The 27,339-nt window shown below is 42.7% G+C and overlaps 1 protein-coding gene across 1 annotated transcript in view; it reads right to left on the bottom strand.

Moving 5' to 3' along the window:
• Positions 1–5,597: 5,597 nt before the first annotated feature.
• The window catches only part of PTPRG (protein tyrosine phosphatase receptor type G), a 394,190-nt gene continuing 372,448 nt past the window's right edge, over positions 5,598–27,339 (bottom strand). The window contains exons 16-29 of the mRNA XM_036390782.2: positions 26,983–27,079; positions 25,292–25,374; positions 24,930–25,064; positions 24,152–24,286; positions 23,574–23,746; positions 22,173–22,308; positions 21,682–21,828; positions 19,744–19,837; positions 18,403–18,479; positions 17,847–17,975; positions 15,468–15,614; positions 14,597–14,739; positions 11,405–11,540; positions 5,598–10,767 (exon numbers count right to left, since the gene is read on the bottom strand). Of these exons, the coding sequence (XP_036246675.1) occupies positions 10,621–10,767; positions 11,405–11,540; positions 14,597–14,739; positions 15,468–15,614; positions 17,847–17,975; positions 18,403–18,479; positions 19,744–19,837; positions 21,682–21,828; positions 22,173–22,308; positions 23,574–23,746; positions 24,152–24,286; positions 24,930–25,064; positions 25,292–25,374; positions 26,983–27,079 (1,779 nt within the window). The 3' untranslated portion in view covers positions 5,598–10,620. The remainder of the gene's footprint in view (positions 10,768–11,404; positions 11,541–14,596; positions 14,740–15,467; positions 15,615–17,846; positions 17,976–18,402; positions 18,480–19,743; positions 19,838–21,681; positions 21,829–22,172; positions 22,309–23,573; positions 23,747–24,151; positions 24,287–24,929; positions 25,065–25,291; positions 25,375–26,982; positions 27,080–27,339) is intronic.

The raw sequence follows: 27,339 nt of genomic DNA, 5'->3' as shown, positions 1-27,339 counted from the left end.
CCAGTACAGCAGTGATTGTGTTAAAAGGAAGACCTCTGGGTCTTGAAGGCTCTTTTGGTGTTCCCAACCTATGAAAAATGAGGGCTATGGCCCACACCTGGAAATCAGCAGTGCAGAGTGTTGAAATCTCATTTAGAGGTGGGTGTATTTCAGAGTACGGAACCAAATGGGAAAATTCATTATATGGAAAGTTAATGCATCATGCTGCCTAGGAAGGATGAGAGGTGGCAGAGGAAAATCAATAAAAATTGAAGTGCAGGCAAAATGTGGAGAAGGAGCTCCAAAAGGCAAAGAATCCAAAGTTGGTATTACCTTTTTGGGACATGCTTTTTGGACTTACTTAGAAGGAAATGACATAATAGGACTTTATTTTGGGTAGGGACCACTGTATAGTCTGAGGAAGAAAAGAGGAGGAGACATGATTCAAGCAGAAAATTTGGGAAGGGGTAGCTGTGTGCTCAAGAAACACCAATCCTGCTCAGGGCTGTTCATTGCTGGGGCTGTCATTAAATACCTGGCAATAACAAATATCTGCTCAAAGCACCCAAAGTGGTGGGTTCTAAGCCATCTGTGACAGAATGGACTTTCCTGATCTGGCTCAAAGTCTGTGGGGATGCAGCTGCCCCAAAACAATTCTGTGAACAAACTGGAAACCACCAGGAAGGCATTGGACTGGGTCAGCATTTTGTGCCATGTGTCTCTGGCTTTGTGGCCATTTGCAAAATTTGCTTTATCATTTTGGTTTTTTACCCAGCTACATGCAGTGACAGGTGTCACATAAAACCAGAAAGAAATAAAGGCATAAAAAATGGGGGTATACTAGTATTCCATATGTAAGAACTCTGGTGTAATTTGAGCAATTTTATATAATTTATATTAAATTACCATGTTCTTTTTTGCTTGTCATTTTGGAGCTTGTTCTATTTCTTTTTGTCTTATCTTTTATGTGACAAAATTCCAGCTTAATATCTATTTTCGGCAGTTACATACCTTATCTTTGTTGTGGATACCAGCACAACAAGGTGTTTCAGAAACTATTGAAGCTGATGAATCAAAGATCTTCACTGGGGACTGGAAGGTGCTGAGCTCTGGCTGATCAGGGACCCATGGAGAAACTGGAGGAGAATTTTGACAAATAGAGAAAACTGTGTTGTGACAGGGCTCTGCTCATCTGCCCAGATTAGCTTGAGTCAGTTATTATTCCAAGTGCATGCTGCTGGGAGGTCAATAGTGCTTCTGAAGTCCATATAGGATCTATAGCCTGAGAGCAAACAAGCCACCCGCACCCTTTTTATTTCAGAAAACAGGGGAGGAAGAGAAAGGTGCAAAGATTTACTTATGGCCAATTTCACAGTGTGCAATCAATTTACAGGTCACTGGGAGACTTTCAGGCAAAGGCATAACATATGTCTAAGAGGCTCAAAGTAGGAAGCTATCTAGAAAATTGGATTTAAGTTATAAGGAAGCTTATTTAAAGCACTAAAATTCAGAAGGCAGAGCCTTTCATAACCTAAGGTACTGAACCTTTAAGAGTTTTTATGATTTCACCCCAGTCCAATAAAGGTGTTTTTCAGCTTGAAGTCTAATATTAAGCAGCACTAAGGACTTTCCTTGCTACTTGCAAAGTGTGATAACCTTTCTATACTTAGATAAATAAAGTGTCACCTTTTATTCCGTGTCACCATTTTTATACAGCTACATATATTACAGCTACAAGCCAACAGCCTCTTTTGGTCACAGGCACACTGTATTCAGATTCATCGTGAAATGATACTTAATTTAAATTTAAATGAAATTAAATGATATTTTAAATTAAAATGTTCATCTGATGATTAGACTCAGAGTTTGTCCAACAGCTCTGACACTGAGCCAACACCATTGAAGGTAAGGATTTGAACCTGCTAGGAGAATGAAGGAGTGTGGTGCTGGTGGTCCCATCAGGCTGCATGTAATGAAGGCCTCGATTTATTGTTTTTCTATGGTTTTCTGTTCTGCTTGATTGTGTGCTGATGAAACACAATAAGCACCTTGTTACAGAAAAATGCTCATTTATGTAGTACATACAGGACACCTCCCTTCCATCCCTCTTGTGCACCCCATAGCAACCCCACAGAAAAACCAGCCAGGCTTTACTTAGGAGATCACAATTTCCCTCCCATGCATTGGCTGAGAGAAGCATAACAATCTCATTTTATCCTGAAATCAAGCTCATCAGCTCTCCCTTTGCTTTTCCTTCTCAGCAAGGAACTGGAAAGGGTTACAGCCACAGCCTTCCCTCTCATGGAAGGGACCTGCAGCATCTCAGAACTCCAGACTGACTGACAGAACCTCACGTTAGGAGACTCTGGGGGTCTTTGTGGTGCATGGCTGAGAAGTCACTGTTTCTCTATCCTGATGTGAAAATATTTTTAAAGAGTCTGTACTAGATTTATTTATTTGCAGGTTCCCACTGTTGCCTCAGTGTCTCATTCCCTGCCTGAGCAGTCAGAGTCAGCTGCTCTCATCTTGCAGACAGGGCACGATTTTAGAACAAAAGCCCCAGTGAAACAGATGATGGGGGGCTCTGCCATGTTCCCTATATTGAGCCTTGGGCTTCCAGCCAATAATGCCTTCTCCCAAGACAAAAGACACATACCTTCTGCCTTTCTTCTGATGTTGACCCAAAAACTCTCTCTTTCAGCAGCTCCTTAGACAAAGGAACAAAGTATTTATGATTAGATGTATTGCAAGGATATCCTGTGATATGGAACACAGGACCAACAGGGTTGGAACTGGGGAGTGACAGAAATGATGAGCTGTGCAAAAAGCATGGCTCAGAGACACAGAGACAGGGAAATGTGAAATATTTGAAACAGCTCCCATAGGAGACATGGAACTGAATTGCAGAATCTTTTCAAAATTCAAAACCATAGCATAAAACACGAATGAAGCAGGCGTTGACTCCTAAACAAGGATTTCAGACATAGGGAAGATAACAACTTTAGAAAAGAAAAGCAAGCCCAGTGACTGTCACATTGATTGAACACAGTGTCAGGAAAGATTGCTTTGTGAGTGTTCCTTCTTAAAGCATTACAAAGTCAGAAAGACATCAAAACCATTGACTGGCAGCAAAGGGGAGCAGAAATCACCAGTGATCAATAAGGTTGCTGCCAGCAGGTGGGGATGGCATGTCAGAGCAGGAAGCACTTTGTGGGGCTTCAAGTAATAGGACTGGGACCAAGTCATTGATCAAAATTATTTTTATGTTGTAAAAGGTCTTGAAAATAAACCTTCTGGCAATTTAATCCACTTAATAAAAATGCTGCTATTATTTGTGTCTGCTTAAAATGACTGCTAGCAGCCTCTGGAAGCCTTAAAGGCTAAACTTGTTAGCTATTTATTACAGAAGATGTTGGGATCTCCTGATACCACCAATTAATTCAGGCAAATTATTAGTAGTGGGAAGTGCTGGTAAATCATATCTCTGTTGCCAAAGTATTAATGAACTACTTACTACATCTTTCTACTTGATACAGGTCTCAGCCAGACCTCATTCCCAAGCATGGAATCCAAGTACTTTCTCAAGGTTTTGTCTTTTCTCTTGTCCTCCACTCCTGCCTCTGTTGCTCACCAGGAGGATCAAGGGCCTCCTGCACCTTTGCAGTGCAGGGACCTCTGCCCTGTTTGTTGTCTGTGCAATGACAACCTGGCTGGCAGCAGCTGGGGGCTCACCTCAGAGGTGCTGCTGTCTAGTGAAACTGCTGGTTTTTCATTTAAGGAGCTGCCTTGGGGTGTTCTGATTTCTGTAGCTGTTACAGAGATGTTTTTCTTGTTCTGTGGCTGCCCCAGGTCATGTTCCCACTGCCTGACCCCTACCTTCCTTGGGGCTTGCCAAACTCTGGTTTTTGTCATATCTGTTGAAAATGTAGGAACAGTTACAGCCTTCCTTCAGGAGTGGTGATTCAGGAAACAAGCCTCACAGCCTGTCTGCTCCTGTCTCTTCCAGGCCCTCTCCCTCCATCATTTCACCAGGCAATGCCCCAGTTCATCCTGTCTTGGCTCAGAAGATTTCCTGCTCACTGACCATCCCCGTTGCTCTCCTTTTGTCTGTCTTCAGTGGGGCTACATTTTTTTGTTTGTATGGTTCTCCCTTCCCAAAATGTGATGGTTTTAACCCTGCTGTGAGCAGACTGGGAGGTGTCCTTACCTGGTCCCAGTGTAGACCTGCCAGACCTGCACTTTGCAGCCCATGGGGTTGGCTCATGATCAGCTTGCCATGTTCTCCATCCTTCAGGCACTTCCCAGACAAGCAGGATTTACACAACTCTTTTCCCATATTGTTAGTGTGAAGTGTTGTGTACCCACCTACCTGTGCATGCAGGGGCTGCCATCTTCTCCATGGAGGTGAAGCAGCCAAGCTGGGCAGAGGAAGCTTCCCCTGGGTGCCTTTTTGTGGTCTGGAAAAGTTATAGAGGGTACTGGAGGTGCTGGAGCATCCCCTAGAGCAGGCTGGGAAGCAGCTCCCTGCTGCTCATCCAGGAGGCAGCCCCCAGAGCAGGGGCTGGAGGGAGCACCCTACAAGGTGGGGGCTTGGCAAGGGCCATCAGGCTGTTGTGCAGGGTCCTGCTGATCACAGTCCCCATCCAGCGTTCCAGGATCCACCCAGTCAACCAGAACACAGATCTTACAGGTGAGAATGAAGCAACACAAAAGGCAGCAGATGTAGTGTATTGATTTTTATCAGCAATTTTACATCAACAAGCAGTTTGACTTATTGATGTTTTTGTCCATGCAGGTGCTGCTCTGGAGGCTGAGTGCTGCTGTGTTTGTGAAGGCACTGCCAGCAGCAGATTGCAACAAAAATCTGTCCACAAACCTGAGTGGCTTCTCCCCAGGCACAACAAAATAGGTAACACAGCCTTGAGCACAGAACCAGAATGGGAGGTGGCGCTGGAGCTGCCAAGGTTTTGTTGCAAAACTCCAAGAGCATCGATGGCATCACGTGTGTGTGTCCACCTCAATGACAGCTCCTGACTGGAGCAGCAAGGAGCTGTGACTACTAACACATTCCATAGGGGGGTTTTTGCTGCATTCTCTAGGATTTGGGACATCTGTGTCCCCCCAGTCTGTCTGAGACGGGAATGAGTACTTTGCTTTTCCTGCCACAGTGCTGGGTTAGTGAGCAATGCCATTCATCACAGTAAATTGTGATGGTGGCTTGGTGGAAGCCCCTGCTCCTCCAGGCTGGTAAGGCAGAGTAGATGGAAGGAAGGAAATGTCAAAGGAGCTGGCAGGAAAGCTCAGGATCTGAGGTCCTGTTCAGAATGGAGACAGTCCCCTGTCCAAAAGGGATTTTGATGGGTCACAGTTGTCTGGGGAGGAGCATTGGTGGAAAGGGATGGGTTATTTATGTTATCTAACAGCTGGAGACAATTAAGAAGGGAACAGTGAACTCCACTGTCACCGGCAGTTCCCAGCTGAGTACTGCTTGGAAATTTCAGATCTAATTAAAGCAGGCCTTGGATCTCATCATTCCTGCATGCCTGGGACAATGAAATACTGACTCCAGCATCTGTTCCTTGTGTGTACTCTATGCAAATAAGTAAGAAGTCTGTAAATACATCAAAAACCATACTTTATTTTATGTATAGCAATACAATTTACATATTAAATAACACTATAATAGAATGATTTGATATAGTTTAACATAACAAAAAGAAGATTCTTCAAGTTACAAAAAGCCCCCAAACAAAAACCCAAAATGAACAAAAAGTCTCCCTCAAAATACTCCCTCCCACCCTCTCCCCAAACCAAACACCACATTTTTATTTTTCTTCTGAATGGATCAATGAGACAAACGTATCTAGTGACTGGCTAAGTCTAAATCCTGTTGCACACACTGACAGTGGAATCAAAAAAAAAAAAAAAAATCCAACTTTCACAATCACTGCCCCAAAGAAATGACATGTGTGGAAATCTTTTTTGGAGTGTGATGATGGCATCTCACTACCTTGAAACACAGAAGGTTTGTATTCACATAACCACCACAGAACTAGGAAGGAGGTGAAACTAGAAAAAAATTAGCTTTATATGAAAATATAAAATTCTATGATTATATACCATAGATACAAAGTTCCCAGAAGATGCTTATCTAAGCAACAAAATATTTACAGTTTTAATGACATTGCTATTTTAAAAATGAAGGAAAAGAAAACAGGAGTACACATGAATGCTTCGGTCTTTAGAAACAATGGCTGCTTGCTAGTCTCAAGTGTTCTAACAAAACAAAAAAGTCACTACCCCAAATGTTGGAGAGTTGTGACATTGTATAAAATTGACTATCTCCTCTTTTGGAGACGTTTATTCTTAAAACTCAAGACATTTTTCTTGAAATTAATTATCCTCTGTAGAAAATGCTTCCCTTTGCAAATAGTTAACAAAAACACTAAAAACAGTTTAACAGCTAAGACAAAGTAGAGGCCAAATCTCTTTATTACAGTTCTTCTCTTTCCTTATTTTTGCATTTCTTCTCCTTTGATAAGTGAAGCCAATGCAGTTCACATTGTTAGAATGGCAACAAGGAGAAGAAGAGCAAAGGGTAACAGTGAATTACATCTGAAAAAAAAAAGAGAGAAAAAGAAAAAGAAGAAAAGCAATGCAGTAGATTAACAAATAGGCATTTTCCCTTCATATAAAAGTTCACTGGCACCATTTGAACATAAACTTCGGAACAAAAGATCTGATGTCAAAAGACATGAATTTGAGAAAGACTGCTAAATCTTCAAGACAACTACAGTTTTTTTTAAATTAAGTTGGTTTTGTTTTGCTGAGAATTAGTAGCATGTATCTTTGGTAGAATCCATATCTATACTTTTTAGCTTTTAAATAAAATACATCAGCTTTAAAAAAGATTAATGAGAAGGCAGTTGTGCTGTATTAGAAAGATTCTTCTCCTAATGTTCCAATGTATCACACTGTGTTCAAGCAATTTGAGCAGTCAGAAACTGGAAACACAAGTGAAATTTTGCAGATCCTGTAAATGACTCCACTAACCTAGAGCAGACCCACAGTACAGAAACAGTCACTTACAAGGACAAGTTTAAGGGGTTTGGATTTTTCTTTTCCCCTGTTTCTAAATTAGCATTTGGAAACAGACACTGAAATACTAAGGACAAATGCTGTTTAAAATGAATGTTCTTTAGACACTGATCTTGCAGAGGACTCAGTGGTCTGAGTGGTCCCACCAGCTCCCCCAGACCTTCCTACCAAAGCCAAGCTCACACACAGGAGTATGTGGAGGATGATTCTGAGCCTGCCACCTATTTCAGATGTTCAGATGACACAGAAGCTTTCCAAGCATTCCCACTTGGAAAGCTTGGCTGCTCGTATGGTCTCAAGACACAGTTCACGTCTTTCACACGCTCTGTGGGCACAGGACACGTGTAAGACATGGAGAAATGGGATTTTCTAAATGTAGACATGTGTGTGCTTCAGTCCTTCTGCTCCTTATTTCTCAGGGCTGGTGCTGAGGACCACACTCTGATATAGGAATTTTCTCAGGTTCTCTTAATTTGCAGACCTGCACATTGCCTGGGAACCTTTGATACTTGAAAGACATCCTGACTGAATGGCAGGAGCTGGGTACAGCCGAGGGGTTGGGGTCCCAAAAGCAAGAGGTGGTGATTTGCAGAGCAGGACTGGGGCTGGACACTCGTGGGAGCATCAGGAGGGTTTATCAGTGCCCATCTCTGAGCAGACATTGCTCCTTCTGCCACTCACTCAGTCCCAAGGAAAGGGTGCAAACCTGTGTAAGAGAGCAGAACTGCAGCTGCTTACAGGAGGATAGATTTGGCTCTTCTGTGTGCTTAATCCTGACCCTCACAAGCAATTTCTAGCTTCACCCCTTCAAGCCTCATGCATCACTACTATCTATTGGCTACCTGGCTGTCAGCACAGCACTTAACTTACAGCTGGAGCTCCCTTACAAAATAATCCATGGAGAACTCATAGAACAGCAGTGTATATAATTTCCCCATGGATTAAACCCCAAACAAGTATTTCAGGTGTTGGAAAATGCAAATGCATGGATTTCCAAAGCATCTACCAAAGTTCAACCCCCGCAGCCTTCATTCATTGATGTTTAAATCTTGTGAGAAGGTAAGGGATTAAACCAAGGGTATTCAGGCAGTGTGTCACAAACCACAGTTATCTTCCATCATGCCACTGAAATGAAAAGTAATCACCTGAAAGTACTGAACAAAACCACCCTTTTGATGCCTGCAGTAATCTTTGTGTCACTTAGTTGTCAAGGTTTGAATTTCTAACTTCTCCCTACATCTCCCCAGAAACTTAAAATACTTCTAGACTGAACTGATCCAACTCATGAGTCCCTTTGTGCTACCAGCTGGCATTGATGGGGTTCAGGCTCAGGACTGGGGGCACAGGGGGGCTCAGCAGCCTCTGAGGCTGATGCAGGCTGGCCAGAAAACCACTCAGCAAAACCCTCCAGCCCTTGCTGGGAGCAGCACTTGAGAACTTACTTAAACCATTCTGTTACTGGGGTGTAGTGACTGGAGGGCCATCCTAACTCCTACTTACTCCCACCTCCATGCAGTGCAATGGGGATGCAAACTACAATCTTTTGAAACATTCTGCTGATATTGTATTTGGACTAGCTGTTGCTGGGCATGGGATTGCCTTACTGAAACCATGGGCTTATTAAATTGTTTGGAATTACTGGGATTGCTTGGATGGAGGGATTCAACAAACTTAGAAGTAAAAGGTGACTGTGTAAAAGGTTGCTGATGAATCCTTGAATACTTGGAATCTTTCTCTTATTAAGATAAAAGGCCAAATGTTAGCACATACCAGTTTGTACAGCTCCTGTGCTCTCAGTGAGGCTGTATCAGTTTGCATTTCAAGAGGTTCTGAACCAACATATCTACTCTCAATATCCTTTTAAGCACTTTACTTTCATCTTCCTTGTGAGTGAAAATAAACAGAACCTTGCCAAATGTCTGGATTTCAGCAAGACTGGACTGGTAGAAACTAATAGGTTTACATTTAAATGAAAAAAAAAAAAAGAAGTTGTAGTATTTTGACAAGTCCTGAAAAATTACAATGCATGTTTTCTGTAGTTTAGAAGAAATTAATGCCACATATAAGGGACAGTGCCTTTAACTGTACAGCAAGGGTCAGGATGGCAGAAATCACATATTTCCTTTTCCAGACAGATTCAAGAACCCCTCCCTACTCAGCAAAGCTATAAAGGACACAACTAATTCTACCTTTCAAGAGAATTAAGCATGTGTTTACTTCTTTCGTTAAACAGGGACTGACCTTGTTGAATTGCAACCAAATACAAAGGAAGAGGGAGCCAGTGAGGATGTAAACTTAAATGCTCCAAACAATAATTACTGACATAATCTGGGGGAAACCATTCTATGGCATGGGAGGGAAAACACAATAAACTAAGGTTTTGCTAAAGAATTAGTCTAGCAAAAAAAAAAGAGGGAGAATGTAACTTTATAGGTAGTTTTTTTATTAGTTTGCTTCACCAGTAAATATGGATCAGTACTTTATGTTTTAGCACTAAAGTATGAAAATTACACACCTGTAAAAATGGCATCTAACAGTTATGAAATTAAGAAACGCCTGTCATCATGTAACATACCATTAGGTGTGAGGTCATATTCAAGAAAGAGTAAGGAAATTAGATGTGTTTAAAATATTGAATAGCTTAGTAATGTAAAATATTGCTACCTTTAATATATCTGAAAACTGGTCTGATTTTGGGTTGTCGTAGATTTCTCACTGTATTGGCTCCGATGAAAATAAAACCAAAATACTTTCCCATCAAGGGCTGGTTAAAAACCAAAATCAACATTTTCCTGAATACATGGGGAAACTTTGAAATTGTAAATTCAAAACTTATCACTGCATCCCACATATGAATTGCATCTAATTTATAATTATCTTGTATGTAATTAATATATTCCATGTGAAGCAAGTCTCAGGCCTGTAAATGTACAACACAGCAATTTGAAACAATACAGAAATAATTGTTTCAGCTCCACAAGGCTGTTGGACCTTCACTGTAGCTAATAATCACCTGCCACATTTTGTCAAGAAAGGATGAACACTGCTCATCCACTCCACTGGAATGCAGAACACCGTTACCAAAACTTTGACATGATCACTAAATAATAAATATGGTATGAAGGGGTACAGTATCTGTTGTAGAAAGAATCCATCTGGCCTAGCATTCAAGATTTAAGATTCCAGGGTCACTGTAGTTAGCAAAACTTCACTGCATTTAAACAAAACAGAAAAAGCATATGTTTGTTGTCATGGAATGTCACATCAGGGCTTGTCTTGTATTAGGATATTATAGGCAGTAACACTGATCATATAGTGCAAACTAGATAAAATTGCGTTTCACTGTGTGAAATAAACAGAGGTGCAAATGCTCAGTAGGATACCATTAAGACATAAAATGGCAAAAAATAAATATCAAAACTTTTATCAGTGTAAAAAAGTAATTGGGTTATTGTATAACCTAGAGTCTGGCAAAAAAGGCCTCAAAAAAGTTCACTCAGTCTTCAGAAGTTCTACAAATTAAGTGCCTTTTCAGGTTTCCAATTAGACAAGAGACTCCATGCTTTCTGCAGGATCAGATTCGTCACTGGCCATCACAGCACCGTTTTTGTCCAGTGTCATGGGACCATTTCCATTTTCCTTAGTGCTGACCAAGCTTAGCATTGCCTTATAAAGAAACTGGTACTGTTCCTGGAAAAGAAAGAACAACTTATTTCAATCCTTTGAGTGTACATAAATGAGTGGCACTTTAATTTGGCATTTCCAGGGAAGGTCATGGGCATTCATGACCAGAAGCAAACACATAGCAAAGAAATAGAGCAATTACCTCTGTTCATCCAGTTTAACCCTGTCAACCCAAACTCCAGTTTTGGGTGGATTATGTAATTTATGATGTACTGTTAAACACTTCAGGAGGGCAGGACAGAACCTGAGGCCACAGCTCAGAGCCTCATGTCCCTGCAGCTTCACCTGCCCTGAGCACCCCTTCAAATCACAATGTGCCAGATCTAAAGAGCACAGCTTAGCTCACAGGGCTGGCAGGCAGATGGTGACAAGCTGAAAGGTCCTTCTGTGCTAGGACTTGCCTGTATGATGCTTCCCTCCAAAGTATGAGAAATAAGTTTAAGTGCAAATCAGAGACTTATAGTGTGGCTTTGAGGTTAAAAAAAAATGACAACTACACAAAAAAAGTTCAAATGCAAATTCTGCTTGGTAGCAGATGCTGTGGGACTTGATAACATACACAATGTATGTTTTAGTTCATACTTTTGGTCTCAGATGAAAACCTTGTAAACCATCTATTTATAGTCCATTCAAAAAGACTTACAATGTCTGTAAATACTCCAGGCCGCATAAGATTTATCATCTTTGCCACCTGGAACACATCGACAGCATTTTCATTCTCCAGCTGCTGAGACAGAGTGGTAAGGGCACAGAGAGTTCCTGCTGACACAGCTCCATACCTGGAAAACCACACCAACAGGAAGGGTTACTCAGAAACACACCAGGGCACTGACACAGAGTCATGAAAGTGTTGTTATAATCTTATTTCATTACTGTAGTTCCTCTTTGTATTTACTCAATGCTTGTTTTAGAGTGGCTAATTTTTTGTCATTTTAGTTCATAGAAGAAATTTGATCGTACACCATCTCAGGTATCTGCTCTATTAAACACAGAACTGTATCAGCAGCAGAACTTGAGCCATTCCAAAATACCCAGCCTGGAGACCGTAACACTGAAATCAGTTCTCCCACACCACATGGGCTGAGAGCATCTGCATTACAGTGGAGTGTATTTTAAATTCATTAGTGGGAGCTCAAGCAAAACATGAGTGATTAGAAAGAAATGAGACTTTGCCTCTACCTCCACATCTGACAATTGCAGAAAATGAACACAGCTCTGTGGTGCTCACAAGTAATTGGGGCACATCTCAAAGTCCTGCCTAGGTCTGATTCATCGGTAAAGGCAACATCCCTGAGCCAGGCACCCAGGAGACATTACAGATTTTGAAGAGTTGAGCTGTGTTGTCCTGTAATAAAATCCCAAGCAGCAGTTATTCCTCAGGAGCACACATCAGTCCTTGAGATTTCCTTGAGATACTGGTCAGGTAGAAACCTCACTGCTGCAAGCCTGGGGCGTGCTCAGGCTGTAGGTGCAGGTGTGAGGCACAGCATGAAGGACCCTACCCAACAGCTTCTGAGGAGCCTCCACTCTGCTCTCTCAGTACTCAGGAGACTGAAATTCTGTCCTGGCAATGCGAAGGGTCTGCTCTGTAACTCTGATAAAGTCTGTGTTTAAATGTTCCCACTGGTAAATAGGGTCATCAGTGCTGACCTGCACTCTAAGCCACTTTGAGAGCTTTAGATGAAAACTGAAATAATCAGCAAATGCTGCAATACCATCTTGTACTGCAAAATTACCACTAGGATTTGTACAGCATTCCCATGGAAATCAAGACATCTGCTGACTTTATTTTATATGATTTTTGCAAACTCAAGCTCAGTTTACCTAGAAATGGGAAACAGAACTCAGATCACAGTGGATGTGCTCTACTGGATGTAAGGTCTAGAGGAGAAGCAGCAGCACCAAACAGATGGCTGTGACTCATCTTCAGGGACAGTGGACAAAGTGCCCAGTGAATGTACTTGACAGGACAGAACTAAATCCTTCTGAGGGTGTAATAGCATAATTTTCACTTGGGCTGGTAATTTCCAGATCCCAACAATCTGAAGACTTTTCTTGCAGAAAATTATGCAGCAGATCTTTACATAGTTGCCTACACTTGGGCAGTTACATTTAAAAATCTTGACAACTGTCTCAAGTTGGAATTTCTGAACTTTTAAAAATGTTAGCAAGTTCATCCCACCATGTACTTCCTAAATACCACATAAATTTAGTTATCTGCAAATTCATATATTTGGAATTAATCTGCAGTTGTAATTATTAGTAGATTATGTGATATAGCTGTTGCATGTAGCAAAGGGAAATTTTCATTTTCAGCTACATTTCCTTAGACTCCAATTAAAAGCAGAATCCACATTATGTATTAGGCGTAAAGATAAAATCATTGAATATGACAAATAAACCAAAAAAGCAATGTACAGAAAGAATGACTCAGCATTGCTTGGAATGCAATTTTGATTTTCTTTTTTCATCTAGCAATGAAATGCCCAAATCAATAACGTTTCTAATTTTGTAAAACATAATCTTAAATACTGCAAGAGCAGCAAAACTTCACTTCAGACTACCCAAAGCATGAATATTAAAAACAGCCTGGAATTAATCAGTGCTGGTGAAAGGCAGCAGAGCTTAAAGTCTGCATAAGCAAGGCAGGAGGAGGTGGTGGGAGAAAAACTACCTGCTGCAGCCCAGGTGGTGGGAGAAAAACTACCTGCTGCAGCCCAGGGCACCATTTGCAGGAGTCATTTGGGGAAAACCTGCTGCAGCAGCAACACCTGGGTCTGCAGGGAAAGCTCTGGCAGCACCAGTGGCTATCAATGTCCTCCTGGGACACCAGCACAGTGCCTGCTCTGACCACTGACACACCAGAACGTGGCAGTGAGGCTGTTGCAAAGATTCCCAGAACATTCCCACTGATGCTGTTCTGTGGCAAGGGCTGCAGTGCAGGGGGCTGCAGGTGGAGCAGGAGTTTGTGCTAGCTTGGTGCTCGCTCTTAGGACAGCATGAGCAGTGTCAGAAGTTGGGCTTCCTTGGGATTTTAAGCACAGAATGACTCCAGGAATGCTCTTTCCCTCCAAGGAAATCAGGTCAGACCCAGGCTCCAGCCTCACTGTGATGGTATTCTGCAGCTCCATAATGTGTGCAAGTAATAATATGCAATGCAGTATTTAGCACTCTTTATAACTGGGTGTTCAAGCATAGCTGGTGAGACAATGCTCACCATGTGCTACAAAAGAGGCAAGTGTTGGGGCATGCTGGCCTGGAGTCAGTGGGCCCCCTCCCTCCCACTTGGCATTCTATGGGCTCCTTGGAATATTTTTTGGGAAGCAAAAGGAGGAAGAATAAATCTGCTTTTAGAAGACCTGGGCCCTTTGTCACAGGATATTTCTGCTGCTCATCATGAGACACAGCTGAGCCAAGCTTGTTCTGTCTTACATGGCACATGAAACCTGAGCTGGTAGAGAGGAGCCTGGGCTGTTTTGAAAGTTGTTTCCATCAGCCCAGATTAGGCTGCTTAGAGCCTTATCTAAATCAAAGCTCTGCTGGCTTCTGAAACAGGTTGCAGGATTTGCTTGGGATATTTCCAGGAGCAGAAGAACATAAGATTGTAACCAACACAAAAAATACACTAAGCAAAATGTATTTGGCCTCAGATGCCCACTGAAAACTCATCCTTGGAAGTTGATATATTCTTAATCTATTCCCTGGATTACTAAACCCCCCTACTCCTGGACTATTAAACCCCGTGTACTCCATGCAGAAACAGACATCAGTCCCAACAAGTGTCTTTCAGCTGAGTGTACATCTGCACACAAATGGGAGAAAAGTGATGACATACTCATCATGAACTATGGTGGGGCCATCCCTTGTTAAGGCCTCTTCCTTGATTACATTGATAAGTTCAAAGGTACTGCTTATGGGAGCGTCAGGGTTTGGCCATTTGGGACACTGAAAGTGGCGGACTTCCAGCACGTAGTCATCCTGCAATGACAAACCAGCCTGGCATTAGCTCCCCTTCCCAGCCAGCCCCCCAGGGACAGAGAGCAAAGAGCCTCACTGCAAACTGGAGGGGAACTCTCTTCTTCCAAACAGTTTACATAGACAGAGGACACACAGCTCCAGCATCGCTGTAACAGCGAACACCCTAAAATAATGCAAGTTTGACAGAATGTTTAATCAATAAAAGATTTTGTCTTTGAATTCAGGGCTCATAGCAAACCTCTCTCAGAGTCCTTATGGCTCAAAAGTCAAGCAAGAGCAAGCAAGTCAAATTTAAATGGGCTTGCAAACAAATGTCTTGCAGCAAAGTCCAGCTGCAATCCAGATAACAAACTAGAAGCAGGTTTATAATTCAAAAGAAACATGCTTACATTTTTATGATTAGTTAAGACCCCCAAACAATTAAACCATAAATGATGAATTTTGTAAGCAGAAATAAGACAATACACCTTGGTAAAATCATGTCTGCACTTTCAAGCAAGACAGTTAATACTAGCCTTACTAGCTACAGGAATCTACCTGGAAGTAGAAGATGTGAGAGGGAGAAGGAGCCAATGAGAATATCTTTACCCTGAGAGCAACATGCATCCACATGCATTTACAAGTAAATCCTTTTCCAAAATTTTCTGAACTCTTCTTCTTCTGTATTTAAATAGCATCAGTATAATTTTGGTGAAAAGCTAAGACTCACATCTGAAGGTTTACTTTACCTGGGTAGCTTCAAGGATAAAGTCATGGATGATAATTTGCTCTTCATTAGAGAGGCACAGTCTGTCTTTGCTGATAAGGGTCACAGTAAAGGCCTCACAGTTCATGGATTCCTCACGACTTGGCCAGTACACAAACTCATCTTCTGCCTGGAGAAATGAAAGAACACACTACTGCAGCCTTTCAGACACCTTGGTGTAACTGAAAAATCCAGTGCATCAAAAAATTGCTTTGATAAATAGAGATGATCAGGAACTGACCTTTAAAAAACACTTCTGTCTAAAACAAATTTACTATTAGAGTAGGCAGTAAACCTGCCAGATCCTCCCTTTGTGTGTTCAAACAGGTAACATCTGCTTTTTAATTGGTTTCATAGGGAAATGGTTATCTTAGCTCACTCATACTTAACCTTGGTATTGTATCCCTGGCTTTATGACCTCCTGCCTACACAGTTTTGTTTGAAAGTCAGATAATTGTTTAGAAAAAACTCATTGACCTTTAAAAATTAATGACTTGTTATTTTTAATTTGTGTTTATTGTGATCTAATCCAAAATTCAAGGTCTGAGGATCAGGCCTAGGTAGGAGATTGATGGATACTTATGTAGGGCTTGAATTTTTAGGAGTGAGCAGAGGAGTGAAGAGGAAGAGAAAACCCCAAATATTCTTAGCCTTGAAAAAACACTGGCTAAACTTAATGCAAGTTCTCCAGCAAAACACCTCGACTGAAGGGACACTGTAAAGCCTCAGTGAGACTGGGAAGGCTGGAAGAAGTTCAGTGCTGAAGTAGCCTACTGGCAGGATGTAAGTCAAAGCTGTTCCTTAACACAGCTGTGAAAGCCCTTCTTTAAAAAATAACTGTGAATTCCTAATGTGCTGCAGAAAAAGGAAATTATGGTCTGTCACCACCTACATGCAAAGTCTGTTTCTTCTCCTGGCTTCCAAGGTCTATGTCCTTGCAGCATGAGCACAGAAGTTGCCCTGGTCACATGCACAGAGCCAACCCATGTCTCTGGACATCCCATCTCTCACTCATGAGCAAACATGAACTATGAACTGATGTCATCCTGCCATGGCCTTGTACATGCCTCTTAAACCAAATGTATTTCTGTGGGTCAGCAGCTCTGATACACAAGATACTGTTGAGGTTTGTGCTGTCAGTGTTCATTCTGAATATGTGACAAGGTTTTACATCCTTACAATTCTGACCAGAAGTACTGGGAAGCAGAGTAATATGGCTGAGTGCCAGGCAAGGGACCTGTCCTGCCACCTGACAGGTCCTCATACAGGTATCTTCCATTATTGTCTTGTCCTTTGGCACTGCACATCCAGCACTTTGGTGCTGTCTGAATCCCGTGCCACCCCTTCTTGCTGGCCAACACATCCCACACTGACCACTGAACCAAGGCCAGGTGCCACTGCCTTCCTGGCCACCTCCACCTGGGCATGGTGAGGGTGAAAGCACTGTGGCTGAGCCCAGCATTCCACCTTTACCCTTTGATCACGGCAGTTCTGCAGAGCTATTTCATGTACATGTGAAGACAAGATCAACCTCTTCATTTCCACCTGAAATACTTTCATTTCATAAGCACTTTCTGATCTGATTGAATGTCTCTGAGCACTCCTTGCAGTGCTGCACTCCCTTTCATCCCCACACACAAGCAGCATATTGACTGCTGCCTCTTTAGTAGCCCCTCATGACTGCTATTTTCCTGCTGTAATGAAGGTGGTTTCTCTTCCACTTTCAGCTACAATTGTCTGTTCACCTCAGTGATGCGTGCATGAAGAAACGAACCGATTAGCTCCTAATCCTTTTCAACACGCCCTCTTGAGACGTGCTAGTAAATCTGGAAGTAGTGATTAGCACTTCACCTGTGTCTCCTTATTCTATCTCTCTGTCTGACTCATTATTTCCACTTAAATTAACATACTTGTTTGCTTTTTGCTTTCATTAAAAATGGCATGTGGAGCCTTGCACTCCTCCTCTTGCACGGCCTGAGGCTTAAGCTCACAGCATTTATCCTCCTGTCCCTACCTTGCATTTCTGCTCCTCTCAAAGTCCTTACCCATAACCCCAGCCTCTCCATACTCTCAGTGCTTGCATCCTGCCAGGCAGCCCTCAGGAGCCTTGCAGATGCTGACAGCACTGGTGTGCTGTGCTATCTGTGAGCACTGGGGTCCCCCCAGCCCTGGATGTCCACAGGTGAGTGCAAAAGCAACAGCAAAAGAACAGCCCCTACATCATCGAACTTATCTTGTCTGTAACCAGCTTATGGCAAAGTTTGAGTAGGTGGCTCAAAAATTGGCTTTGCTGAGTGACCCTGTGCTGTGCCCAGCTGGGCTGTGACAGTGGCACCATGCAGGGAGAGACACAGGAACTCACCAGGCTCTGGTTGTCCGGCAGCATGACGATGATCTGTGCATTGTGGTCCCAGATCATTCGCCAGAAATCTTTAGTTGTATGTGGCAGTGGATGTTGGGTTATGATGAACTCGTTACTCCTGTAGTAGCCCTTTGGCAGCAAAACAAACACACAGTTACTTACTGCCTCCCATACTTTTAAAGCATTGATTTAATTTCTGGGGACATGTAATGACCCTATTTCATTTCACACCACAATATTTTCACACGGACTATATTTTCTTAACTCTATTTCAATTCTACAGAGTCCCTACTGCTTTAATTTACTTTAAATCCCAGTATCTATTTGACTGTATCTCACAGAAATACACATTCCATCTAAATACATCTTGTAATTAATTTTTTTAGGCAAAAATCTTTAATAAAACACGGTGAATAGCTTTACATTATGGGGAAGGTGTTAAAATCTCATCTGTTAATACACAGCCATTACATACAGAATTAAGACAATTACAGGCATCTGGTATTTAGCACCTTAGAATTGATTTTACTTTGTAATTAGGTGTTGGCTTCCTCACCATGATATAAGAGGCATTAATGTAATCTGTTCCCTTCATTCCAGGCAGTGGTGCCAAGCCCACTCTAGCACGCTCAGCTATAACAATAAGAAAAAAACAACAAAAAACAAACACAGAGAAAAAAAAGATCAAAGTTTGATCATGGCACAGTGCAGAAAGTAAGAATTTCTCAGCCGTTAACAAAGCAAACAGTGTGCAGCTCCCATCTCCCACAGGAGCAGGCCAGCACTTTAACTGCATTAAAGCACTGCCTGCTAACACAGGATATAAAAGAGAATGTTGCACAATATTCCCACAAGGACAAAGTAATTTCAGGAATCAAATTTTACTATAGCAAAGATTTTCACAGCAGGCTGAATTACCAAATAACAGTATATGTAGTGATAACAGGGGATTTTGGGTAATTCTTGTGTGTAGTGCTCCATTTGTCTCCAGCAGCACACAAACCCAGCTGATTTATTTTGTTTTCCCTACCACTCTGCAGCACTGCCATCTTTCACAGGGTGAGAGAACCTCCAGAGACAAACATCTTCCCTAATGGGGAACCTCCCAGAAGTGGGTGCTCTTCTGCTGATCCATGCTTCCCTGTGTTTGAGGGCTGGGTTCAACATCACCCTCAAACCCTCTGGCAGCCCCCAAAAGCCAAACTGAAATCAGTGCAGCTGCATGACACAAAGGGCCAGATCACACAGCCTATTTCTGGTGTGTTCCCATCTGTTTTCATGTATTCTGATGACTTCCCCTTTTATTAACAAACTTCATGATGGACTGTATCTGTGCCACTATCTTGGCTAGCTTGGCTATCATCTGTCCTCTGTGTCTGTACTCTGGATTATATGATGGGGATGACATTGTGCCCATGCTTGGTCTGGTGCAAGTTCATATTGCTTGACAGCCACACACAGATTCCATTTTAATGACTGTGAAACTGTGTCCTCAGGCACTAAATACCCTTAAATCTGGGGTGGCTCACACAGAGAAACCAGTGCAGTAGCTGAATTACAAACAACTAGTGCCAATCACTCTGGGAGATCTCACCAGAGCTGGGAGCTGGTATCAAAGTAATCTCTCAGTATTCCATAGATTTATCCCCTATCTAATTATTCAAATTCTGAAGCACTTCAAATTAACATTTCACTTGGACAGTATATCTGGCTGACACTGCAACTATTTCCTTTTGTTCTGTTTCATCAGGGTAATACTGAAAGACAAGACAGCTTGGGCTGAACAAAAGATTACATTTCCCCTTCCTAGTGGCTATGTCTTTTCATGCATAACACCGGGAGAATTCGGTACAAAAAGTTATGCTAGGCAGTAATCAAACCAAAGATGTGATCTTACATGGCACAACTGATGAGTTCCTGTTCTTCTCTTTGTTGCAGTCTTTCTGAGCACTGAAGCATTCCACGTATTTTGCATTACACTGTGTAACCAGCTGAAAGAGAATAAAGTAGCAAGTCAGCCCTCAGAGCGCTCTAAATGAAGAAAGGTTTCTTTGCCAACTCCTGCAAAGATGCATTAGTCGAAGAATAAACTGCATTGTTAAAACTTGTTTAAAGTACTCAAGTTTCCAATGGAAATCATCCTTTTCATACAACATGTTTAATAGATAAAAAGATCTCTGCAGCTCTCAGCTTTGCAACATCCTGCATCTGAAGTTCCATCAAAATGTATTTTCACAGAACACTATGTTTTATTATCTTTGAGAATATATTCCACAGAATTTCAGATATCTTTAGTTAGAAGCAGGGCTTGAGGAATAAAAGCTAGCAAAACAGAGCAACAAAATTTTAATATTGCATTTTATTTTTTTCCCAAAATAATAGCCAGACCATTCCTGAAGAATGTCTCTTTCTGTCAGGCCTTTGGGGAACCCACCACACTGGCATCTGAGATCTGAGGCCATGGGCTACATTCTCTGGTCTGCCATGTTCATTCTGGGCTGCCTAGAGGCACAAAGAAAGGCAGATTTGTATTTGAATACTCCCCCAGTACATGGGGAAACTCTGCCAGAGCAAAGAGAGCAAAGGTGGCTTTCACATCTCCTGCACTCACACCTTGATACTCAGTGTCATTTCACTCTAAGATGGTTGAATGTAAATTGCTCTACTGGGGCATGAGCACAAGTTATTTTCTGCCAGCTCTGTGGCAGCAACAGAAACAAGAGAAAGATCTAATAATTGTTGCTGGTCACATCCCAGTTTGAAATGCACTCTAAACAAGATAGCACTCAACTCATCTGTGCACTGGCATAAGCCCCATTAGAAGTTATGGGGATTCTAAATAACTGTGCAATGTTGTCAGAGAAAGTAATTTCTGAAAATGGCACTTAGGGTTTTTAAACTTTGGCACGAGTCATCAGAAAACATATAATTTATACATATAATTTAGAATTGTTTGTAAAAGTGCAACACTTTTTAAAACAACCAATCTTTGCCTCCTCCTGCATTTTCTGTGGGCGTGCGTGCTCTTGTACTTGTTCCTTTAATTTAGTAATTAAGCATCTGGAATGTCTTGACTGATGGAGAAATACTGAGATTCCTACAAGTGAATTCCGATTCATTTTTTGAATAGCTTTGCACCTGGTGTAATTTAACAGCTTCAGTTCCTTGGGTAGTTATTGGGTAGTTATTAACTGAGGGAGTTTAGCTGTGAAAACAGATGTCATGTGTCTCCTTATGATACAAACTCTCACAAAATATTTTACAATGTATTCAAATAAAGTGCAGTCAGAAAATCTCAGGTTTCAAATAAGAGATCTGGGAAAAAGAAATTACTTTGACCATGAAGGAAGCAGCTATGGCATAGCAGAAAACACAACAAGCATCATGATTAGCAATGAGAAAGGCATATTGTGTTTCCTGGTCTTAAAACATTTGTAATTCCTTATCTACACTGATGAAATAGTAGGGGGTGCAAGGAACCTCATCCCTTGTCTTTCCCCATATTTGTATGCATGAGAGGCACAGTTTGGGGGAAGACTTCCAGCCAAGCTAACCACAGACTTGGGAACATCCAAGGCCCTTTGGGGACAGGGAGACCAGCAGCACAGTCCCAGCCAGTGTCCCTGTCCCTCTTCTCACCTCTGACTGAAGAGCATGAGCACTGATTTCCAGCAGTGCAGCTAGGACTCTATAGGACTGAACCTCTCAAGATGTTGTGCTGTGCTGGTCAAGTTTTCTGGTTTGGTTCCTTAGCCATGACAATGGACAGTGAAGACAGGCCATATAAAAGGGTAGGAACATAAGGTGCCTCTGGATGGCAGTGCTTTAGCCTTACCTTGAACTGCTTTTCTAGCCGTGTCTTCCCCCCTATGCCAGGAATGAGGATGCTGTTAACATAACTGTGCAGCTGGTTTGCAGACACTTCAGTCTCCTTCCCAAGGATGGCTTCCAACAAGGCATCATGAATAAAAATGTACTGCTCCTAGAAAAACATCAGCATGTCAGGTGGACATTTGAAATAACTCAAATGGATGTCTTTGTCTGAGGAGCAGTGCACATTAAAGGAAAGGGTGTGCAAAACAAGCCACTCGTGCCAATACTGCCAAATTCAGAATAAATATTTATAAATGTAGCACATACAACTCTGAATAAGCCAAAACCAAAATCTGAAGTTTCTGGTCTAAAAAGAGAGAGATATTCCAGTGCAGAAAAATATCAGTAATATAATCAATTTTTACAGGGAAGTAATTGGAAAAATCTACTCTCTTTTTGATTACAATGCAAAAATGAACAAGGCTTTGAATTCAACCCCAGTGCATTTTTTACCTCTGTCTGGACGAGGTAGTTGCGCTGCGTCCTGATATGTTTCAGGAAACCCAGGACATTAACTGTGCTTTTGTCTTTTATCTGCTGCAGCATACTGTCTATCACAATGTAGGTACCAGTTCTGCCAACACCAGCACTACAGAGAACATAAGAGAAACCCATGAAATATAGACAGATGAAAGCAAATGCAGAAGTAGCTAGAACAGAACTAAGCAAATATACACATATTCCTGTTCATGGGCTTCCCTTTTCCTCCTAGCTTCAACCATTAAAGTTTCCCAGCAAAATATTTTGGGTTTCTGGAAATATTACCAGGTATATAATTCCTCCCTTCTGTGGGTATTTCTGTGCTTCAAGAGAGGCTGAACACAATACAAGCCATCACACCTGTGCCAGCAGCAAGAGGATAAGGCTGCTGTGGTCCTGGACTTCACACTCTGGCTGTTCACACTTGGCTCCTGTTTCCACTGCTTTAGTTACTGGTGTTGGCTGGATGAAGCCATACAGAGGTCCACCCTTTGCCAAGCTGCTGCTATGCTGCATTGCCAAGGTCACTCCAGGCTGTGAGATGGCTCTGGCTGCCTTCAACCTTGAGGTAAACTTAAGCTGCACAGTGGGGCTGGAAATGAAAGTGGTACCAGCACTTTGGGAAAGTATAAAAGGGGGCTAATCCTGTAAAGCCAGAACTGCCTTCAACCTTGAGGTAAACTTAAGCTGCCTTCAACCTTGAGGTAAACTTAAGCTGCACAGTGGGGCTGGAAATGAAAGTGGTACCAGCACTTTGGGAAAGTATAAAAGGGGGCTAATCCTGTAAAGCCAGAACTTCTTACAGTGAATGAGGGCAGTCCTGGGCCCAAGAAAGATGGGAGCTCTTCAGAGATCTCCATTTCTGCTGAGGAAGGAACTGTAACCCCCATCATCCTCTCCTCCTTGATACAGTGCTGTGCAGCCCCCTCACACACAGTGATGAACACCACATCCCTGAACCAGTATATTGACTGATCTATTGCTGTGACTGCAAGTGCTGGTGAGGGTGAGTGTGGTTCATTGGCAATTGCATTCCCAGGTGTCCATGCTGGTTCCCAGCAGAGGTGATCCTGCCCTGTCCATGCACTGAACTGGCAGGCTACAAACAACCTTTGACCAAGGAGCTTTCCAATTCCAGTGCAATGTAGTTCAGAAGTTCAGGATCATGGCTATAGCAAAACCCTGGATCAACTGGGAAGCTTTTGCTTTGGGGCTGTTTTAAGAGGCAGGCAAAGTAGCGCTTGTGTCTACCCGCACCCCATGGGCTGACACACTGCTGCTGTGTTAGTAACCTGCAGTGTTCGTGTTAGGTGGCACGAAGGGCACACACTGTGCTCTGTGCTTGACTTGGGTGGTTGGTCACAGGCACCATACCTGCAGTGCACCACCACTGGTCCCATGTCCGGGGCTCTGGCTGCCGAGGATCTCCTGACGAAGGTGAGCACGGGCAGGGCGTACTCGGGCACGCCCATGTCAGGCCACTGGGTGTAGTGGTACTGAATGACAGTCCTCTCGTTCTGCCGCCCTTTGGGGTTCCCCTTCTGACCCTGGGTACCAACGGCGCGCAGAGACAAGAGAGAGAGGAGGGAAAAGAAGCATAAAAATATCGTCAGTCCCTTCTGGCTTGCTCAGCTGCAAAAGTGCTGGACTCTGAGAGAAGAAACCTGCAGCTCTGCCTGCTGATGGGTGGAGACAGAGTTTGAGGAAAAATACATGTGGGAAGAGCTAATAACAGCAATTACAAGGACACCAAAGCTGCAGTGCACTTGAGAAGAAGAAATACAGGCTAAACCTTAGCAACATGTTCCTTGTAATCCTGTCTTTACTTACTTATTTCCCACCCACCTGCCTCTCCAGGCTGCCTATGCAAATGTTGAGTTTTGCTCTGGTGCGCCTTGCATCCTACCCAAGCCAGAAGATGCCTGGATGGGAGCAGTGAAGTTTTGGCTCACCTTTTTCATCTTGGTGTTCCTGACGGTGAAGCGGCGCACGGTGTAGCAGGCGTGGACGTTTGTGCTCTTGAGCGTGACGATGATGTTGCCGTACTCCTCGCTGTTCTCCGTGGGCCAGTACTGATCACACTTCCTCTGAACACAGACACAGATGGGTGAGTTGGGTAAGGGCCTGAGCTGCTGCTTTTAATTGTGTCTAGAGCTTTTTGAAAAAAAATCATGGCTCAGGATGTTGTGGCGTTCACATTTTCTGAAAAATCGCTTCGCCCAGGATTTTTCTCCTGGGAAGCTGAGAAGCCTCAGAGAAAAAGGAAAACAATTGTATCTCATTTGCTTCTCCTTTGTTTTGCTCACATGTGGAATGTGTTTGGAGATAGTTTATCCACAGGTGATTGTTTCATTGGTTTCTGGTGTGAATTGTTTTCACTCATTGGCCAATTGGGGCTAAGCTGTGTCGGGACTCTGGAGAGAATCAGGAGTTTTCATTATTATCTTTTTAGCATCTTTCTGTATTTTTTTAGTATAGTTTAGTATTGCATTCTTTACTATATTATAGTGTCATAAAATAATAAATTAGCCTTCTGAGAACATGGAGTTAGAGTCATCATTCCTTCCTTCATTGGGCACTCCACAAATACAATAGGATGTGTCCCTGTGTTGTGTTACTTATGTGTTATGCACCAGTACATATCACCCCAAGCCATTTAAAACAAATTCTGCCCAGGTGATTTGGGGAAGTGTTAAGGAGCAACTGCTAATAAAGGAGAAAATCTCTTACTCTTCCTTTTTCAACAAGGTTCGTGATCATGACAATGATTCCTGTATTTTGTTCCCAAATCATCCTCCAGAAATCTTCAAAGGTAGACTTTAAAGGTCCCTGGGTAGCAATGTAGGCTTTTGCTTTGTTGTAACCCTTCAAAGAAAACCATAATGCTAAGTGAGATGAAAGCAGTATCATGGCAGAAAAATTAATATTTTAGAGGTAACAAGAAAGGTGCTTTTCTAATTCAGAACAGTGAGGAATTTATTGCAAAATTATCAGGTGAACTTGGAAAATGCAATCTCATCACAAGTGACAATACTTCCTTCCTGTGGAAGGATTCAAAGGTAGAGCAGATAAAAACCATTAAAACAACTTACATCGACATAATTAGCATTAATGTAGTCACTGTGCTTAGAATCTTTCCCTGGTAAAGGCCTTAGCTTCACCCTGCTGTGATCATCTGCAGGATAAAAAACAGAGCAGAGAAACATTAGGGAAACATGCTGCAGAACTGCATTTCCTGGGTATCAGGGCTGCCCTTACTAATACACAGAAGAGACTGGCCTTGGACTGGAGTCAAGAGGGAGATGGGAGTATCTGTTCTTGGTCGTGTGCTCATGTGCAGGTTTGCAGCCTTCACATCCCTTAAAGTACGTGGCTCATGCTGGGACAGCTCCTCTTTAAAGGGCACTGGAGCCTCAGGAGCACAATTTCTAGAATCATCTACATCACTCAGGGTAGTGAGATTCAAAGAGCCAGGGCACCCCACAGGGCTGTGAAACGCTGCTTCTGCTTGGCTCAGCTCATTATCCTCCCCTCAGTGCTGGGCTCAGACAGCTCTGCTGGCTCTGGGAGCTCAGTGAATGTCCTCACTCCTTCACCACCATCATCACACCATGAGGACAGACTTGAGGCTGTGATCTTTAGCTCCTCTTTTTGTTTCACTCAAATGCTTGATTCCACCTTAAAGCAGGAAAAAAATCATAGTCCTGCTCCTAGGCAGAAGCACTGGGCTGTGAGATGCTTCCAGATCATGCAGAGATGAGACATGTGAGCCAACTTCAAGCATAAAGACTGGTTTCATTTGCCTTCCTTGAGGACCAATGGAGAGAGAGGATCCTCCAGTGATAATCTGGAGGACTGAAATGCCTGCTTCAATTCTCCTTCAATGTCATATCTCTGTACCTAGAGAGATGAGATTTCTATGTCTAAAATCAGAGCTGGGACAAGCTCAATGAATGCCTTTGCCCAAGGCCACACAGCAAGTCTTTCACGGGACTGGGAATTGGTCCTCAACCAGTACCTTGATTACTACTGAAAATCTGTTAGAGGTATGCATTTCCTTCCTATGCCATCAAAAGCATTCAAGATTTACTGCAACGTTTATGAACATTGTGAACTTTTTACCAGTGGGCTCTCCATGTCTGTTCCTAAACCACAGTGACAGTTGCATCTGCCATCCATTCCACATAAGAGAACAACAGGGAAAAAGTTACTGCACTTCCATTCCAGATAATTTGCATTCTAGAGCAGAGTCCAGATTTGCAGTTCTCAGAGGGATACAGGCAAAGCCTGCTCTGTGCTACAAAGATCACTATTTGTCCAAATCCTACACAGAGCTAAAGCAGTTTGAAATGCAGCAGATACACTGTGTAAGATTTAGCACCTTTGGGACTGTAGGGTAATCCCAGGAATCATCAGTAAAACTCTTTGCTCCTCCATGCACTTCCCCTAGTCCAGTTTTCAGGCATTAGCAGGCAGGAGAGCTCTGATTTATCCCAGTTATTCCTCTGCAAAATTTCATACCAAACTTCTACAACTATGCTTGGACATTCAAACTGTGAAACATTTCAAAACAAAAGCTGGAGTGAAATCCTGGCCCCAGAGAAGTGAAAACATTCACTGCCTTTAACAGGGAAAGGATCTCCCAGGCACACTTTCACATATTTATTACACCCTATGTAATAATGTACCCTGGGCCACCTGCCTGTCCTAGTCACACACACACCCTGCAAGAGGAGAGTGCCCTTTTGGGTAATTCATTGTGCTTAGGCCAGTGCTTACTTACAGGCCAGGATGTTGATGTATCTGTTCTTGTGCTTGTTGTCGGGGTGGTTGGAATGCTCTGCAGTGATGTTCATGTCAGCCGTACAGCGCTGCACTTCCTAGGCAGAAAGATTATTCACATGGGAAATTTGTCAGTCCAAAAAAAAAAACCTGAGCTTTCTCTCCTTTTGCAACAGCTCATAGAAACCGTGTTCAAAGTATCAGTATTTTAGTTGCTGGGTTAAACACAGAGTCTTTCAGTATTGTCCTGTATGGTGTGGTCTCACACTAAGCTGTGTCAGCTGCCCCTGGTCATGCTCCTCTCCACAGGCTTGGGGACAGATGAGCACCCTGAGCACCCAGCTGAGAGCACCCTGAG

This window comes from Molothrus ater, chromosome 11 (assembly GCF_012460135.2).
Source record: "Molothrus ater isolate BHLD 08-10-18 breed brown headed cowbird chromosome 11, BPBGC_Mater_1.1, whole genome shotgun sequence".
In the NCBI taxonomy this organism is placed as follows: Eukaryota; Metazoa; Chordata; class Aves; order Passeriformes; family Icteridae; genus Molothrus; species Molothrus ater.
The sequence above is the reverse complement of the archived record's forward strand: the minus strand, read 5'-3'. Positions and strand labels throughout refer to the sequence as shown.